General features: G+C 42.1%; 1 protein-coding gene across 3 annotated transcripts in view; it reads right to left on the bottom strand.

Moving 5' to 3' along the window:
- The window catches only part of Ildr2 (immunoglobulin like domain containing receptor 2), a 63,503-nt gene extending 60,009 nt beyond the window's left edge, over positions 1-3,494 (bottom strand). For all 3 annotated transcript variants that reach the window (XM_070034172.1, XM_070034174.1, XM_070034173.1), the window contains exon 1: positions 3,354-3,494. In XM_070034172.1, the coding sequence (XP_069890273.1) occupies positions 3,354-3,399 (46 nt within the window). In that variant the 5' untranslated portion in view covers positions 3,400-3,494. The remainder of the gene's footprint in view (positions 1-3,353) is intronic.
- Between the last annotated feature and the right edge of the window lie 14,581 nt (positions 3,495-18,075).

The following is an 18,075-nucleotide window of genomic DNA, read 5'->3' as shown; positions in this document are numbered from 1 at the left end:
TCTCTTGCTGTTTTTATACAACTCTAAAACTCCACAATTGTGCATCCACAGTTCTCCACTGATGTCTCCAATCACCAGACTGGCTCCCTGAAGTCCATGGTGGTGGTTTACTCATCTTCTTAAACCAAACACAATGCCTGAGACTGGTAGCAACTCGTTGACTATGTGGGAATAAAAGTCTTAACTCAGCTATTACCCTTTCTGGGAATTAATTTCAGAGCTGGTTTGGGTCAGAATCCTTGCTTTGTGTTGACTGTGCCTCTTCATTTTCTATAGTACTAATGTGGTTCTAATGATAGGACCACCAACCACGACAACAAAAGTACCCAAACACTTGTTTGAGTCTCTGACTAGACTGACAATGCTTTGCAGGTAAGAGTATGCCTTTTCTTCCTTTATCCTCAGCACCTATCATCATGCTTAAAATCACAAGATCTTGCCTGTATAATAGATGGATAAACAGATGAATGAAAGGGTGCCAAAAGAAATGCTGACAGAACAAGCAATCTTCATCACAGAGACACTCAAAAGATACTCCAGGAAAACCCATCTCTTGCTCAGAGAGTGGGTTCCAAGAATGGCAACACAGTTTCAGTGTTTCTCACAGCCTCTGCTGCCAGGAAAAGACCAAACACCCCCCATATCCAGGAACAAAGATCAAATAAGCCCTCCTTCAAGTCTTATTGCTAGATGGCACCTGTTGCTAAAATAGCATCTGGTAAGCATTACATTTTATTCAAAACAACAAGGAAACCAACCAATCTACTGCAGGAAGCAGCAACATAATGACAATACAAAATCATGAGGCTAAATATATAGCAAGTAGAAATACAGAATTTCAGCAGTGAAAGGCAAGGAAGGAGCTACTGCTGCCTGAGGGGAAGGGGGGGGGGAACTGAAGTGTTGATTAGAAATTACTCAGCCTGTGTTGAAGAGAAACCAGGGAGGGTGGATGGGAGGAGAAAGAGGGGAGGAGGGAGAAAAAAAGAGAGGGAGGGAGGGAAGGAGAAGGAGAGAGAATGGGGAGGGAAGGAGGAGAATGAATGTAGGGCTTTTGTTTCTTGGTTCTGTCTCATTTTTAATCAGTCTTTTCCTTTCCCTCCCCCTTCTTACACCCCCGAAGTGGGAATTCATTGATTGGGCTTGACTAAAATTTCTTACCTTTCCTAGCATGGTTTCTCTGTGAGGAATGAGTCTGAATGCAACTCATCTTTGACTGCTGCTTCTCTTTCAACCCGCCACCCCCCCAGCCGCCATTGTTAGCTCCTCTACTTTGCAAAGGCTGGTAGGCAGCCTCTCCTTGCACACCTGTGAAGGCAGGGACCTGATGAAGGGATGATGCTAGGGGGTGGTCAGCGGCATTGCAGAAGTCAGCCCCACTTACAGAGCAAAAGAAGCCCAGACATCTGGCAGATGAGATAGCCCTGATAAGTAACCTGTTGCCTGCTTCCAGGCAGAGGCAGCTTCTCCAGGTACAGATGACAGAAGGCACAGACAAAGCATCACCTCCCACCAAATAAAATTAAAGCAAAACACCCTCCAACAAGAAACCGGAAGGAAAATTGGAAGCATAAATAAGACTGACCTGGGGTCTGGGAGACTTGGAATACACCCCAGTGGACCACTACTGTACTTACTGTTTCTCTGGGCTCTAAATTCTATAAACCTAGGAGGCTAAACTAGATTTCCTATGGCCCCTCCACTGAAAGGTTTCTTTTTCATAAGAAGCTGTTAGCCATCAAAAGAAGCCATATGTTCTCCTATTCCTTGAAAAGTCCCAGAGTGCTCTTTTTCATTAGACCTGCAAGGTGGGGGAGACAGGGAGACCAGAAAAGTAGCTCTGATCTGGGACCCTTCCTAAAATGTGGCTGATTGGGGGGAGGTTGTGATACAGGCTAAGTTCCTCTGGCAGAGAAGATAACTGAGAAATAGAGGCAAATCAGGGAATTTGAATCAGCGAGGATGGCAGTGGAAGGCACTGGGAGGCTCGAGGAGTGGGGAGGGGAAGCATGGATCAGCCAAACCCTGAAATTAGAGATGATTCATATTTGACTAGCGTGGGAGGGATGAACTCAGAACAGCCAAGATAAGAGGCTAACTCTGCTGAGTGTGCTTCCCACAGCCTAAACCCAGCAAGGGGGCAAGAGTGATGTCAGGGATCTTTCATTTGAAGTAGAAAAAGACTTGTAAGCAATCAATAATCTTACTCTGAAACTCAGGGAAATAAGAGTATTTGCCTTCCTTTCCTCTTAAATATATCTTATCCTCTTTCAGGGATGTGGCTTAGATATTTTAAGCTGATTCTGGTTTTCCCTAGTGATTTGACTTTTTTCCCCACTCCAGATCTCACGACAGGTGCCATCAGAGGGGACAAAACTTCTTTTAGATGCTACTTGCCCTTTACTCCTGTCTCTGCCCCTCTCCTGGCCTTTCTGACACCCTGTTTCCTCCTTCCAATATCTCCAACTCCCTTCAAATGGTTGCTTCTACCAACATCCAAGCTATCTAAACCCTCCTCCTCCTCCTCCTCCTAAGCCCTTCTCAAGAAGACTGCTCTGTGAATGGGAGCCCACTTGTTCCTTAAGCAGCAACTGACTTAGTTTTGGAAAAGGGCTTTTCCTAGCCCTGGCAGGATGGAAAGAAAGGTCCCAAAAGGGATAAGGGGACACCGGGGCCCAGCTAGACCCGTGATTCCAGTGTTTAGGAGGAGCCAGTGCCTCTGAGCCTCTCTGCCAATTACCTTCACTGGGGGGGAGGGGAGTTCAACTATCTGAAAGGGTTTTCTTCTTTCACTATGGGGGCCGCTCTGGGAGACCCAGCCAGGCCCTAAATCTCCATCTCCTTACCCTCTCCCCTTGCCCTCCGGGAACCAAAGAAAATACCCAAGCCATCTTCCTGCTACTCTTGGGTAGGAACTGGGGAGACACTCTCCTAGTCCAGCCTCCAGGAAATCAGTCCTCTTAATGAATCAGTTCCCTCCTCCGAGCTTTGATTTTTTTTTTTTCAGGCCAGCTTTTTCAAGCCCTAGAACATTATAGACTCAGGATGAGATGAACGGCTGTATGGAGGGAGAGATGCATATTCTAAAGAACCACTTCACAGCGACAATGAGTCAAACACCTGCATCTCCATCATGTGTAATGGGGCTTCTCTCGCCAGCCTCCCCCATCACACACATATACACACACTCTCTCACACTCACACACACTCACTCGGCCCCCTCTCCCACGTACCACCAGCCCCGCTGAGCAGCTTTGACCGTCAACAAGAAGGAAAAGGAGGGAGAGGGTGAGGATCCCACCACCACAGGAAGAGAGACAAAGTTATTCATCTCGGAAGGAAGCGACTCTTACCTGTTAGGCAGAAGAGAGCCATCCACCCCAACACGACCCTGTCCATTTTCCCCAACTTCCCATCCAGATTCGGAGTGGGCAAAGTGGGCAGCCGGCGGCCGCAGGCGGCCACGAAGCGCGGGCCTCGGGAAGTGGCGGGCCCGGGGCGTCCCTGGGCGCCGCCGCCCGCCGGGCTGGCCGCGCAGGCGGGGCCAAGCGCTGCACCCCGCCGCCTGCCGCACGCGCGCTGCCGCGGGCTCCGCACTCGGCGCGGCGCTCGGCGGCGCATTCCCGGCGGCTGGCGCACCCGCACGCCCGGGGCTGCGCGGCGCGGCGCGGCGCGGGGCGAGCGCCTCCCCGCCGCAGAGCCCGCCGCGCGGGGGAGCTCGGCCGCCGGGAATGTGCCGCCTCCCGCGCCTCCGCCCGCCGCCTCGCTGCCAAAGTTTCTCGGTCACGTGCCGGCCCCTCGCGGCCCCGAGGTCAGCGCAGAGGACGAAATTCACCCGGGCCGGGCCAGGGGCCAGGGGCCGGGCGGGTGGGCGACCAGGGCGGGCGGGTGGACGGGGCGGGGAGGAGCGGCGCGGGGGTTGGGCAACGTTGGGCTTCTCCCAGCGAAGCCAGCAAGCTGGAATGCCTGCACCTGCACCCCCAGAAAGGGCCACTGCAGCCGGGGAGGACTTAGCAAAGCTTCGGGTGGGACTTCGTTCACCTGGCCTGAGCTCTGTGGGCAGGGGTGTTTACTTTGGCTGTCCCCCGCCTCTGTGTCTGGTTCTCTCTTTCTCTATTTTTTCTTTTTTGTGACAGTGCAAGGAAGCAGGAGGCCCACCAGAACTGGAGAAGGTAGAATCCTGTCTCACAACTTTTTCCTGCCAAAGCCTGATGTGATGGAAAAGGACATACAGCCTCTTGAATAGGAAATATATACAACTAGAACGAAAAAATAATAATCTTGCCTGACATTGTACACTTTCCAGATTCAAGTGGACTATTCCTAACTTTTTTTTTTTTTTTCTGAATGGAGTTACCCCTCTGTCTATAACAGGAATCACCAATGTGGTAAAAGAGTAAAGAACAACAACTGAGAAATATCTGGTTAGTTTGATGAATGGATTCAGGCCCTATTGGAAGCACGGCTCCAGGAGAAGTAAAACAAGCCTCATCTTGGGTTCAAGAGAGGGAGGAAGGTCAGACCACTAGAGACATGACCCATTCATTATAATTTCTAGCAGATGTGGTCATGGAGGAAAAGTGCCTGAGGAACGGAGGAAAGAGTAAGTTAGCCTTGAGAAATGGAGTTCCAGGAGTGGTGTTGGGAAAGTGTCAGGAGCAGGCATTCCCGGTAGAAGAGGGTAATAAAGAACAGAAATGTCTAAACTAGACTTTGAAAACAGGTGACTAGGCTTGAGGGGAGTTCCCAAAAGAACCCCACAACAACAAAGAGTTAACAGGTGTGGCGCATTGCCACATGGTATTGAAATAGTGAAGAGTCCTTGGACAGTGGTCATTCACCTGAATTCCATTTCACATTTCCAGCAATTCCAGCTACAGAGGCCAGAAAGTCTGGAGACACCTCTTGACCACCCCAGCTAGAGTGCAGGCCAAGTTCCTGGGTATGTCCAAGCTGATCTTTTGTGCACAGTTTTGGTGTTGATTTTTTTTGTCCTTGTTATTGTTTTGTTTTTAAAAATCTGGACAAGAAGTTCTAGAAACAGGGCCAGTGGAGAATCAGTTTGGCCACCAGACTGGTAGCAGCACCTGTGTCCGGGGCCATCTGGCAGGAGGTTAAGCTACCACATATGTTCTGAGGTGTTTGTTTTTAGTGGAGTTTTGAACTCAGGGCCTTTTGCTTGCTAAGCAAGTATTCTACCACTGAGCCATATACCCTTCCAGCATTTATGCTTTATTTTTTCAAGTAAAGTTTTAATTTTTTTGCCCAAGACTTTCCTTGGATTGCTCTCTTTACTTACCACATAGCTGGGATTACTTGTCTTGTGAGATAGGATCTCACTTTTTTTTTTTTTTGCATTAACTGGCCTTGCACTATGATCCTCCCATCTCTGCCTCCCACTCAGCTGAGATTGCAGACGTGTACCACCATGCCCAATCTTGGGTTGAGATCTTTATGTAGCTTCTCTGGGTTCTAGTCCATCTTCTGTATCTGTAGCTAAAGCATTCCTGGCAATTTTTTGAGCCACACAGAATCTTTTCATACATGTTGTATTTGTTCACTTAGATTGATTTCTAATGCATGCCATTAAGAACCCTATGTGAGCAAAATTTGAAAAGTATTTCTTTTTGCATACAAAAACTAAAATATAGATATAAAGAAGGTATTGTGGGTTTCTTAAGTTCTAGACATAGTTCTAGATGTTTTATAATTCTCCTCACTGAATTGGATTGAGGAAACTTAGGCCTGGAAAATGTGATTAACATTTCTAAGATTAGGTTGTTAGTAGTGGCAGGGCTAGGATTTGAACTCAGGTCTTTTCACTTGATATTGTATGCTTTTGCACCCAAAACATTACAACTATACCAGAAGGTTCAGATGACAATGTATTATACTCTACAATGTACTACATGTATATGTGATCGGTTATTATTTCAGCCAAGGTTGGGGAATGTGCAGCCTGTGAGCTGATTGGGGCCTATAAAATCATTTGGTACAAGACAGGATACATATGTTCCTCACCTGTTGCCTGCCTGACTGTAGTGATAATTTTATATAGCCTACAAATATTATAATATTCAAATGGCCTTTGACTAGAAAATAAAAGTGTTTCCTACTCCTAATATGTAATGAAATATGAGATGAAAATGAGAGATGGATTGAGTATAAAATTCAAGAGGTGCCCTTGAAGTAAAAAGTGAATGCTTACAGAAGTGAACTTTGGATGTATGTTCAGATTATGTCCCATATGTGCATTTTGCTAGCCATCAGAAGGCTTAGAGAGTAGCTGCAGCAGTGAATCATAGCATGAAGGTGCCTTATCTACCATCCAGAAACTCTTTCCTGTTTTTCTGTGTACCTAGAGAAGTACTGTTGATCTATCATGAATTCTTCTGATGTGTGGAGCCCCAGGGCTTTCCCTAAATCACAGTGTGTACCTCTCTCAAATGCACCTTAGTACTCCGTGATATCAGGTTAATACAAACTTCAAAGATATCCTTAATGATTCCAAACCTGCAGCCTGAAGGATAGAAATGAAGGGAAGATGGAATGATGATATTATTTTGCTAAATTGGTGGTGGGAATGACCCTGAAATTTTCAGCGTTCTTCCAAGTATGGTGTTTTGAACTTCCAGCAAGGGAATCACATTATGGTACCTACTTAAAAGACAGATTCTGAAGCTCTACTAAAAATGATGAGATCAGAAACACCAGGTGGGGCCAAGAAATCAGCCTTTTAACTGCCTTCCCCAAGTGCTTTCTATGAACATTAATGTTTAAGATGCAATACCTCATCATCCTTTTGTTCCCTTGGGAAGCTGCTGAGTTGATATTTGCAAATGAACCTACACTTTGGTTAAGCTCCAGTTGTCAGTTTATTCTAGCCAAATAAGACAGGCCCCAGGTAGAGAATGATTCATCACAGTCAAAAGAGGATCCTGATCCCCAACATCTTTTGCTCTCTCCTGCAATCAGACAAAGATTTGAGAAAGTAGTCCTAAGCAGGACCAGAACAAGATTCCTTGGAAGCCACAGCTTGGATTGTAATTGGTGAGCAGGGGCATAGACTAACAGGCTGCTTGCTCAAAGCTGCACACTTTAGAACAGAATCAGGACACACAGAGAGAAGTGAACCCCCTGCAAGGAGACCTGCTTGTAGCTGGTAGCAACCACATAGTTATAAATATAATGTAGCTGAATCCTCTTTAAAACATGATTTCATTGCAGCCATACAGGCATGCACACACACGAATCCTGCTTAACGTGGGTCTTTTTAAAGCAAATGGATAAAATCATATTCATGATTTTCTCTGATCTTGCATTCCAAGAGGGATATGTAAAGTGTGGCTTTAAAGGATACTCTACCCCTTAAAAGATAAGCTAACCCTGTTTCTTACCTAACTTTGGTTCATCTTCCCTTCCCTTATGCTGCCTATTAGATTTTTTAAAAAATCTTTCCCATCCCCTATATCTTCAAAACCAGCCCCAATGAGTTATAATTTGTTTTTTAATATATTTTTATTCTAAAAGTACTGTGCAGAGGGGTTACAGCTACATGAGCAAGGTAATGAGTCCATTTACTATAGAGCATTGTTACCCCTCCTTTGTTTTACCCCTACCATCCCTTTCCTCCCCACCTCCCCAACTCCTCACCCACCACCCCACCACCCGCAAAGTTGTAAAGTTCGTTTTCAACGTAGTGTCTTGTACATCTCGTTGTTACAATGGGTAATCCTGTATCCTTATTTCCACATTTTGTTATTTCCTTTCCCCTCCCCAAATTAGAAAAATATATATACAAAATGAAGGACACCAGAATCCAATGAATTATAATTTGTTAATTATTAAAATATCTAAATCAAGGAACTGAAACACAAGACTTTATACTAAAAAGTATTTTCAAATACACTAAAAATATACTAAGCCAGGTGTTAGTGGCCCATGCCTGTAATCCTCAGGTGGCTGAGATCTGAGGATCAGGGTTCAAAGCCAGCCCTAGCAGGAAAGGTCATGAGACTCATATCCCCAATTAACCACCTAAAAACCAGAAGTGGAGCTATGGCTCAAAGTGGTAGAGCATTAACCTTGAGCACAAAAGCTAAGGGACAGCACCCAGGCCCTAACTTTTTTTTTTTTAACCAGTCCTGGGGCTTGAACTCAGGGCTTGGGTACTGTCCCTAAGCTGCTTCTGCTCAAGGCTAACACTCTGCCATTTGAGCCACAGTACCACTTCCTGCTTTTTCTGTGTATGTAGTACTGAGGAATCAAACCCAGGGCTTTATGCATGGTAGGCAAGCACTCTACCACTAAGCCACATTACCAGCCCTACAATAATTTTCTTTAAAAAATACTAAAAATATTTTTCATCTGAAAGTCCTTTAACATTGAGAAATAGATTGCTTAAAAGTAAATATTGCTTGGGTTGGGAAGATGGCTCAGTGGTGGAGTGCTTGCCTTGCATGCATGAGGCCCTGGGTTCAATTCCTCAGCACCACATAAGAAGAAAAAGCTGGAAGTGGCCCTGTGGCTCAAGTGGTAGAGCACTAGCCTTGAGATGAATTGCTCAGAGACAGTGCCCAGACCCAGAATTCAGGCTAGATTTGATGTTGAAGTCTTGAATTCAAAATCCAATTTTGGTGGTGCTGCATGCTGAATTAGGTGATGCCCTCTGTGGCCCATCCCTAGCTAGGCCAGACATCCTTAGCCTCTACAATATTTTTAGCTTTCTCACAATACTTTTCCTGTAAGGATCAATCCAAAAATATTGTGCAGAGAAAAAGTTGTGGACAAAACAGTATGTTTATCCCATGTTCTTAAGTATGGAAAATGCAATCAAAAGAGGCAAAGAAAACCAAAAGAAAAAAAAAAACAGCAGTTATCCCTGAATAAGATGAATGTGTATTTAAATTTTCTTTGTAATTCTCTATAGACTAATGTGTCTGTAGAGTGAGAAAAGGTGCTGGACCAAAGATAGGCCTCCTACTAAAATGTGTTCAGTCTCTGGGATATCCCTGGAGGAAGAAGAGAGGAAGAGAGCAGAGGTGACGGGAGTTTTGTCAGGCCAGTGTTTTTAGACAGATACAAAGCCACCTAATATACACTTGTTCTCATTTTGGCTCAATTGGGATCAGTTCATTAAGTTAATTGTGACTAGTTGAGGCCCTGGGAACTCTTACTAATAGTTTAACCTATAATTTACAGAACCAAAGATGAAATACAGCTACTTGTTGGTTGTGTGTGTGTGTGTGTGAGACAGACAGAGAGAGAAAGAGAGAGAGAGAGATTCCTGGGGCTTGAACTCAGGGCCTGGACATTGTCCCTGAGCTATTTTGTTCAAGACTAGTGCTTTACCACTTGAGATAAAACTCCACTTATTTTTTGTTGGTTAATTGGGGATAAGAGTCTCAAGGACTTTCCTTCCAAGTCTAGCTTCAAACCGTAATCCTCAGATCTCAGCCTCCTGAGTAGCTAGGATTTTATATGTGAGCCACCTGTGCCCAGTAAGCTGTTTCTTTTTTATGAACCCTGACTCTGGTTTTTTATTTCATTTCTGCTTTTGTTTCAATGTTAGCATCCTTGTAGACCTAAGTAGTAGTCAAAACTCCAAAATAAGCAGCAAAACAATTCTAGTTCTAGTGATCCAGCAGTGTCCTACAGCCCAAAGGAGAAAGAAGAAAGGGAGTCTGGCTGGCTAAATTTCACAAGACCAAGATATCTTGAACATAGCTCTTGGCAATTAAGCCAGAGGTTGTTTCTCAGAACCTTAAGCATTCTCCAAGAGAACTTCCCTGGCACAAGTCAAAGCCAGAACATAAGCGATGGAAGGAAGCCAGAAAGAATATGTCATCTGATGACCTCACCTCTAGAAAAATGGGCCAGAAAGGGAGACAAGCAAGAAGGTCAAACAAGCAACTCAAACAACAAAGGGTCAGGTGAGCTTTCAAAAGCAGCCTTGTTAGAGACAAGCAGCCTTGACTTTCATGTTGGAGTTAAAGGGTAAGAATGTCTCATACAAGTCTTAACGTGTATCCCTTCTACAACTCTAGGTACCAGATACAAAGAATCAGTATGTATTTGAGTAACTAATTACAAATTGCTTCAGGATATTCATTTTTTTCTCTTCTTTTTCCTTTCATAAATTGATCATTTCATCCACATGTACCTACTGAGTACAAATTAAAGAATGAATAAGTTACAGGACTTCTACCAAAGAACTTACAGTTGAGTAGTAGCTATGTCTGTGGAGAGGGAGGCAAATGTGGTTTACAAATATGATACTGTAACAGAATCTATGTTAGGACATGAACCAGGTATAATGTGGGAACCAAGAGGAAGGAAGGACTCAATCATGCTTCAATAGTGCCAATCAGAGATGTCTTCATGAAAGACTCATGAAATAAACCTTAAACCTCATCTGGGCAGAATCTCAAAAAGCAGAAAGCAGGAGATAGTACAGAGGCACATGAAGTAGGCAGAGGTAAGAGCAGAACTTACTGCTTGACACGTGTTCACAAAGGGAAAAGAAGGTAGACCCCGCCTTTGTTTTTCCCCTAACATCCTTTCCCTCTACAACTCCTCTCCCTCCCCCCGTCCCCCTACCCCCACACCACAGCAAAGTTGTAAAGTTTGTTTTCAACATAGTGTCTTGTACATATCATTGCTACAATGGGTCAACCTGTATCCTTCTTTCAGCATTTTGTTATTTCCCTTCCCCTCCCCAAATTAGAAAAATGTATATACAAGATGCAGGGCACCAGAATCAAATACAGTGACAACAAGGGTTATACCATGGGGGAGGAACATACAAAAGAAATTTTAAAAATCAAAGGAGGGGGTAACAATGCTCAATAGGAAATGTACTCATTACCTTACTCATGTAACTATAACCCCTCTGTACAGGATCTCTACAATAAAAAAGAAACAAAAAAATCATATCGTACATTAAAACAACAACAACAAAGAAAAAAATCTATGTGTCCCTATCTTAGGGTTCATTTTCCTTAGCATCATGAGAATTTCTAAGCAGAAGAAAAACATCAAACCTGTGTATCAGTAAAGTCATTTTGTACCACAGAGGGTAGGAAAATTGGAGACAAAAACAGTCACAGGTGCTTTTTCCAAAAGAGAGCTTATTGTAATAATTCAAGAAAGGACAAAAACCCAAACTAAATTATGTGGCAACATGAATAGGAATCAAAGAAATACTTCAGGAAAACACAGAGACAGGTTAAGCAAGCCACAGGAATCAGCTGGAATTGAGGTTGAGTTGCTCAAGAATAAGTTACATTCGTGTAATGTCTAATTAGTAGGTACTTGGACATTCCTCTTTGTTTTGCTCTAGCAAACTATTAAGTAATAAAAATTTTAGAACATTATGATAAACAGATTAGAAGGAGTGTTGAAGGAGCAAGGATATCATAGGCCTAACATAATAGACAACGTAGCCTGCGTAGGAAGTCACTTTTCTACTTCAGTTCTCATTTCTCTATTCTGCAAATGGGAATTATTGTACAATGTTTCATAGTGTTGTTGTGAGGGAGAGATGAACTATCTCTCTGTCATTGCTGGGCACTAGTAGCTCAAAGCTGTAATTCTAGCTAATTAGGAGGTTGAGATCTGAGGATCAAGGTTGAAAGTCAGCCCACGCAAGAAAGTCTGTGAGACTCTTATCTCCAGTGAACTTCCATAAAGTTGGAAGTAGAGCTCTGACACAAGTAGTGGAATGCCTTGAGCAAGAAAAGCTCAGGGACAGTGCCCAAGACCTGAGTTCAAGCCCTAGGACCAGCACAAAAAAGAGAGAAAAGAAAAGAATATTGTCATTATCATCACACACTAAACAGTATCAAAGCCTTAACTTAAATTAGAAACTTAGGAACAAACCTGGACACATTTTTCCAACAACACAATGAGATGGCCTTGGGTGTTTTTTTTATTAAAAACTTAGCTGAAAATCACATTAAAAATATAAGTCATCCAACCAAGGCAACAGCAATACTCACAAGACAATATGTTGGAAATGAACTGTACAACTTGGTGCAGGGGACAGGATTGGGGGAAAGATGAAGTGGGGAAAAATGAGGGAGGGGGTAACAAGTTCAACAAGAAATGTATTCACTACCTTATGTATGTAACTGCAATCCCTCTGCACATCATCTGGACAATAATATATATATATATATATATATATATATATATATATATATATATATATATGGTCCAAATCTCTAATGGTATCTCTCAAACTAAAATCTAAAGCCTGCTTAGTCTTATATGACTTAGGCCTTTCTCCCTTCCTAATAACCTCTCTACTCCGCCCCCCCCCCCCCGCCCGCACCCCACACATGTGCATGTGCTTACTTGGCCCTAGCCACAGAATTTACTTTGCTGTTCCTCAAATATACTTGACATGTTTTTATCTTGGAGCCTTAACATTTACTATTATGTACCCCTGCCTGGAATGCTCTTTATCCTGTAACTTCATTGCTTCTTCACTTCCAGCATTTGCTCAAATTTCATTTCCTTATACAGTCTTTTCTGGCTACCTTAAACTTCAACTTCCATTAGTTGCTATCCCCTTACCCTCTATTATTTTTCCTCATTGGACTTTGACAATAGGATGGTATTAAATACATCTTACTAGATACATAACTTTATTTCTTTATTGTCTGTTTTCTTCATGAGAAGCCTTGTTATTATTGTGCTTAAAATAGAGTTAGGTACTCTTATTAAATATTTACTGACTAAATAAATATATATTCCCTTGGTTTTCCTGCTTTTCTTCCTTCTTTTTCTTACATTCTTTCTTAGATACCTTTACTGGGTCTTCCTTCTCTGACTTCTAAATGCTAATGTTTTTCAGGAATCCATCACAGATCCTTTTTCTCTCCCTCCATTCTTTCCTTAGGTGATATCATTCATTTCCATGAATTTAAATACCATCTTCATTTGGCTTACTTCCAATTCTGTCTCAAGCCCAGAATCCCAGACTTATACAAACAATTGCCTGTTTGACATCTGCACTTGAATATATAGTAGGCATTTAGAAATTAACATGTCCATAATGGAACTCTTAATCTCCAGTCTTCTATATACATAATGCAACCAAAACATGATACCCTTTAGAATTTGTGGATAGAAAAGTTTACCTGGTTGAAAAGTGGGAAAAGTTGTTCTATTTATGTAGGATTTTACTTATGGTTAAAAGAAATCACTTGCAACAAGGAGAGGACCAGATAACCATTGTGTTAGCCCTGAGCACTGTCTCTCGCTGGTCCTGAGTGCTTCCTATTTTATTGAAAGCACCATTCCCCACTGAGTTACTCAAGCACAAACATTAGGATTTCTCTTTTTCTCTCTCTTCTACATCAAATCTATCAGCCAGTTCTATTTTTCCATGATATACAATTTAAGCCCTTCCTTGTTTCTTCATATCTACTGCTGCTTCTGTTTTAGGTCACCTAGGTCCACCATCATTGAACCTCTGCACACACACACACAGAGAGAGAGAGAGAGAGAGACTGGAGAGTGAATCCCAGGACCTCATGCATGCTAGGCAAATGCTTTACCACATTCTAAGCCTTTTGTCTTTTGTTTTGTTTGGGTTGTTTTCTTTTGTTTTAGACATAGCCTCAATAAAGAACCTGGACTTCAACCTGTGATCTTAGCCTTGTGCGTAGCTGAGATTACAAGACTGCTACCATACTTGCTTGTTACTGAGGCTCTTGAAGGCCCTCCTACCAGATCTCATCCTGCCCATTTTTTACTGATTTGAGCTAGTCTCCAAATAACAACAGCACGGATCTTCTTAAAATATAAGCCATGTCATAATATCTGTTTTAAAACTCTTTAATAAGAGTAAATTTTAAGTGTTATCCCTCCCAAAAAGAATGAGATAAGAATATGAGGTCAAGCACATGTCAATTAGCTCAATTTAGCTACTCATAATATACACATATTTTAAAACAAGATGTTGCATACAATAAATACATGCAACTTTTATTTTAAATGAACAAGTATAACATAAAAACACTTAAGTGACCACCCATTTTATTTAGAAGAGCACTTGAATCCCTTATAATGACCATGCCTGAATGCTAATTGGTTAATCTAACTTCAGCATGCACCATTTTCCACCTGACTGGGATCATGCCAATACCAACTAGTCTTCCATCTGTTCTGAGGACACACCCAGCTTTTCATTATCGCATCCTTTAAATGTACTATTTCCTCTGATATGTTCTTTTTCTTTCTGTATTTTCTCATTAAAAAAAATGTCACCTCCCCATGGATATCTTCCGTGATCATCTATCTAAAAATTTAGAAGTTAAAATTAAATATTGCTTAAAATATTAAAGTAAGAAAAGCCACTTGATCAGAAGATTAACAGGGAAGGGATTTATCTAGTAGCCTAAAACAACTTACAAATCCATCAACCAAATATGAAACAATATAAATGTATATATTTTCATATCCTGGCCTTCAGGGAGTAGAAGTAAGTAATCCCTGAAAGAACAGAAACACGAGGAGCTTTTTTATGTTTCTTTTGCTTAATTTTTATTTTATTGTTAAGATGTACAGAGGGGTTACAGTTATATGAGTAAGGCAATGAGTACATTACTTGTCAATCATTGTTACCCCTTCCCTTCCTTGTTGTTATCCCACTATCCCTTCCCTCCCCCAGCTCCCACACTCCTATCCCCCTTCCCCCTCACTACCCAAACTTGTAAAGTTCATTTCCACTATACTGTCCAGTAGGTATCTTCGTTGCAATGGGTCATCCTGTGTCCTTGATTCAGGGTTTTGCTATTCCCCTTCCTCTCCCCAGATTAGATATATGTATATACAAGATGCAGGATCACAAAATTAAGTACAGTGGCAACAGGGTATATGCCATAGGGGAAAGAACATACAAAGGAAACAACAATAACAAATAATAATAATAATATGATGTGGTACATTTAAAAAGAGTAACAATAAAGACAGACCTCTTGTGTCCATATCTCAGGGTTCATTTCACTTAGCATCAACTAATACAGTCATTTGTACATGGTTTTTAAGCTTTTCCGCTCATCTGATAAGATTATCCTATATGGATGCTAATTATTGCAAATAAGGGAAACCATGGTGCCTAAATTTCTTTGGGACTAGGTAACCTCACTTAATATGATTTTTTCCAAGTCTTTCCAGTTCCTAACAAATTGGGCAATGTTATTCTTTCTGATGGAAGCATAGAATTCCATTGTATATATGTACCATATTTTCTTGATCCACTCATCTACTGAGGGGCATCTGGGTTGGTTCCATATTTTAGCTATTGTGAATAATACTGCAATAAACATAGTTGTGCTGGTAGCTTTAGTATGACCTTGTTTGTGGTCATTTGGGTAAATGCCCAGAAGTGGGATTGCTGGGAGCTTTATGGGGAGTCTTTTGAGGAACCTCCATATTGCTTTCCAGAGTAGCTGAACAAGTTTGCACTCCCACCAAGCAGTAGAGTTCCCTTCTGGCCACATCCCCTCCAGCATCTGTTGTTATTAGAGTTCTTGATTATAGCCATCCTAACTGGTGTGAGGTGGAATCTCAATGTTGTTTTGATTTGCATTTCTTTTATGACCAGAGAAGTTGAACATTTTTTCATGTGTCTGTGGACATTCTTATTTCCTCTTCAGAGAATTCTCTCTTGAAGTCTTTAGCCCACTTATTAATGGGGCAGTTGTTTCTTTGAGAATTTGTTTTTGGGTGACTTAAGTTTTTGAGTTCTAAGTATATTTTAGATATGAAGCCCTTGTCTGTTGTATCACTAGTGAAGATCTTCTCCCAGTCTGTGGGCTTTCTATTGATCTTGCTAGCTATGTCCTTTGCCACGCTATTTGTCCAACCTTTCTTTGATTTGTTGAGTTTCCAGGTCTCTATTAAGAAAATTTCAGCCTGTGCCAAGGAGCCCTAGAGTTTAGAATGGAAGAACAATAGTCTCTTCAGTAAGTGGTGCTGGAAAAACTGCTTAAACACCTGTAGAAAATAAAATTAGATCCTTATATATCACCCTGCACCAGAATCAACTCCAAATGGATCCAAGATCTCAGAGTAAAAGAGGAGCTGAGCTTTGTGATTGTCCCAGCTTGCTGCTAGACAAGCAGTCTAGAATCCAGTATCAAGACAGTTGAATGAGCTTCCTTGATTTGAGAAGATAGAGTCAAGGATCTAGTTTGACCAGAGTAAAAAAAAGTTTGCAAGGTAGAGCACCAGAAAATAGGAACAGCACAAAGCAAAAGAAAACCAAAAAGAGCTCTGGAGCTCTGGTGAGGATCTCCCTTGAAGCTTTAGTGAATACTGATCAGAGTTTGTGTGGGAAGAAACTACCCAGTGCCAGGGAAAGAACAACTTGAAGAGATGAGAAGGAACAATCCTTGGAATTCAGACAGGGCTGGAAATAGTTTGTGTTTCCATAAGCCAAAATGGAAAAACCTCTAAACTCATGGACCATCAGGTAGAGTTCTTGGAAGGCTGTCCTATCAGTGGAGGAGAAAATTAGTCATAACAATTGCTCTAATCCCAAATAAGAAAGCATAAACTTCCAAATGGAACCAAAAAAAAAATTCTTAAAGTGTTTCTAAGTACCAAACTGTATTCCAGAACAAAGCAGAATATTGATAAGCATAAAGAAATATGCAGCATTCAATAGGATAAAATTTGCAATGAGTAGCACTTCATTGTCATATAACCACACATACAGAGAAGCAGGACAATACAATCTATTACAAGACAAAAAAAATCTATGAGAAAGAATCAGACTCGCAAATAACTCAGATGGTAGAATGAGTACACACGGAACATTGATATTATATTCCATGTTAAAAAGGTAGAGGAAAGATCAACTGTGTTAAATAAAGAAGTGGAAGAGTGTGTGTGTGTGTGTGTGTGTGTGTGTGTGTGTGTGTGTGTGTGTGTGTGTGTGTGTGTGTGTGTGTGTGTGTGTGTGTGTGTGTGTGCCTGTTCTGGGGCTTGAACTCAGGCCCTGGCACTATCCATGAGCTTTTGTACTCAAGGCTAGCACTCTATCACTTGCACCACAGCTCCATTTCTGACTTTTTGTTGGTTAATTGGAGATAAGAGTCTGGGATGGCTTTGAACCATGTTCCTCAGATCTCATTCTCCTGCATAGCTAGGGTTATAGGCACCTGCAGATGGTTAAACATTGGTTTAAAAAAAACTGCAACTCTCACCAATGGCTTGTTCTATCCAATAGAAATCCTGGATATGAAAACAGCAGCTCTCTTAGTGTTGATGGCTCTGCTTTCTAGAGGCTTACAAGGTGGGCTTCCAAAGTTAGAACTGAGTGCTCTAAGAGTGAGGCCAATGCTCCAAACTTTCCAAGCTAAAAGCTTATTGCTCCAGGCTTAAGAGTGTAAACACCTACAGGGTAAGTTGCAGTTTTGGTGCCTCTGCTCTTCAACTCTCAATGGATTTCTCAAACTCTTCTAATGACAGGGGCTCACACTCCCTTAACTCTTTGCAACCTTGCAGCCTCTCTCCTGAAGCCTCAGGTTCTCTGCCATCTCTCACAGTCCAATACTTCTACAGCACTTCAGAATCTTCACTTTTAGTTTCTGACTTCTGGTATTACAGCTCAGAGCTTTGGGTGACAAAGCCCATAGCTTTCAGTGGCTCTCTGGAACTCTTAACCATCTCCTCACCACTGCTGCCAGGGCTGGAAGAGCTAGATTTTTGTCTGTTCTTCATGCAACCAGCTCAGCACACTATCTGTGATAGATCACAAGTAAAAGACTATTCAAGAGAAGCCTTTATTGTCCCAGTGATGTAACACTGCAACATTGGGGAGACTGTACAAGAGAAAGCAGCCTTGTAAATTAAGCCCCAAGTATGGAAAACATCCCCCTAATAATGTTAGACGCTTGTTTGTGTACAAATTGTACTCCCACCAATCACAGTGTCCCTTGTGCACAGCTTCTAGTTCTACCAATCACAGGATTTCTGTGAATCACTGAGGAGATGCTTCATCTCCCATCTTGAGTGAGGAGATAGATAGGATCATCTAGGGGTCACTTGTCCTGATAA

The sequence above is a fragment of the Dipodomys merriami genome, unplaced genomic scaffold, assembly GCF_024711535.1.
Source record: "Dipodomys merriami isolate MVZ:Mamm:240054 unplaced genomic scaffold, mDipMer1.0.p SCAF_24, whole genome shotgun sequence".
Taxonomy (NCBI): domain Eukaryota; kingdom Metazoa; phylum Chordata; class Mammalia; order Rodentia; family Heteromyidae; genus Dipodomys; species Dipodomys merriami.
Note: the sequence above shows the minus strand (reverse complement) of the source record. Positions and strands in the feature narration are given on the sequence as shown.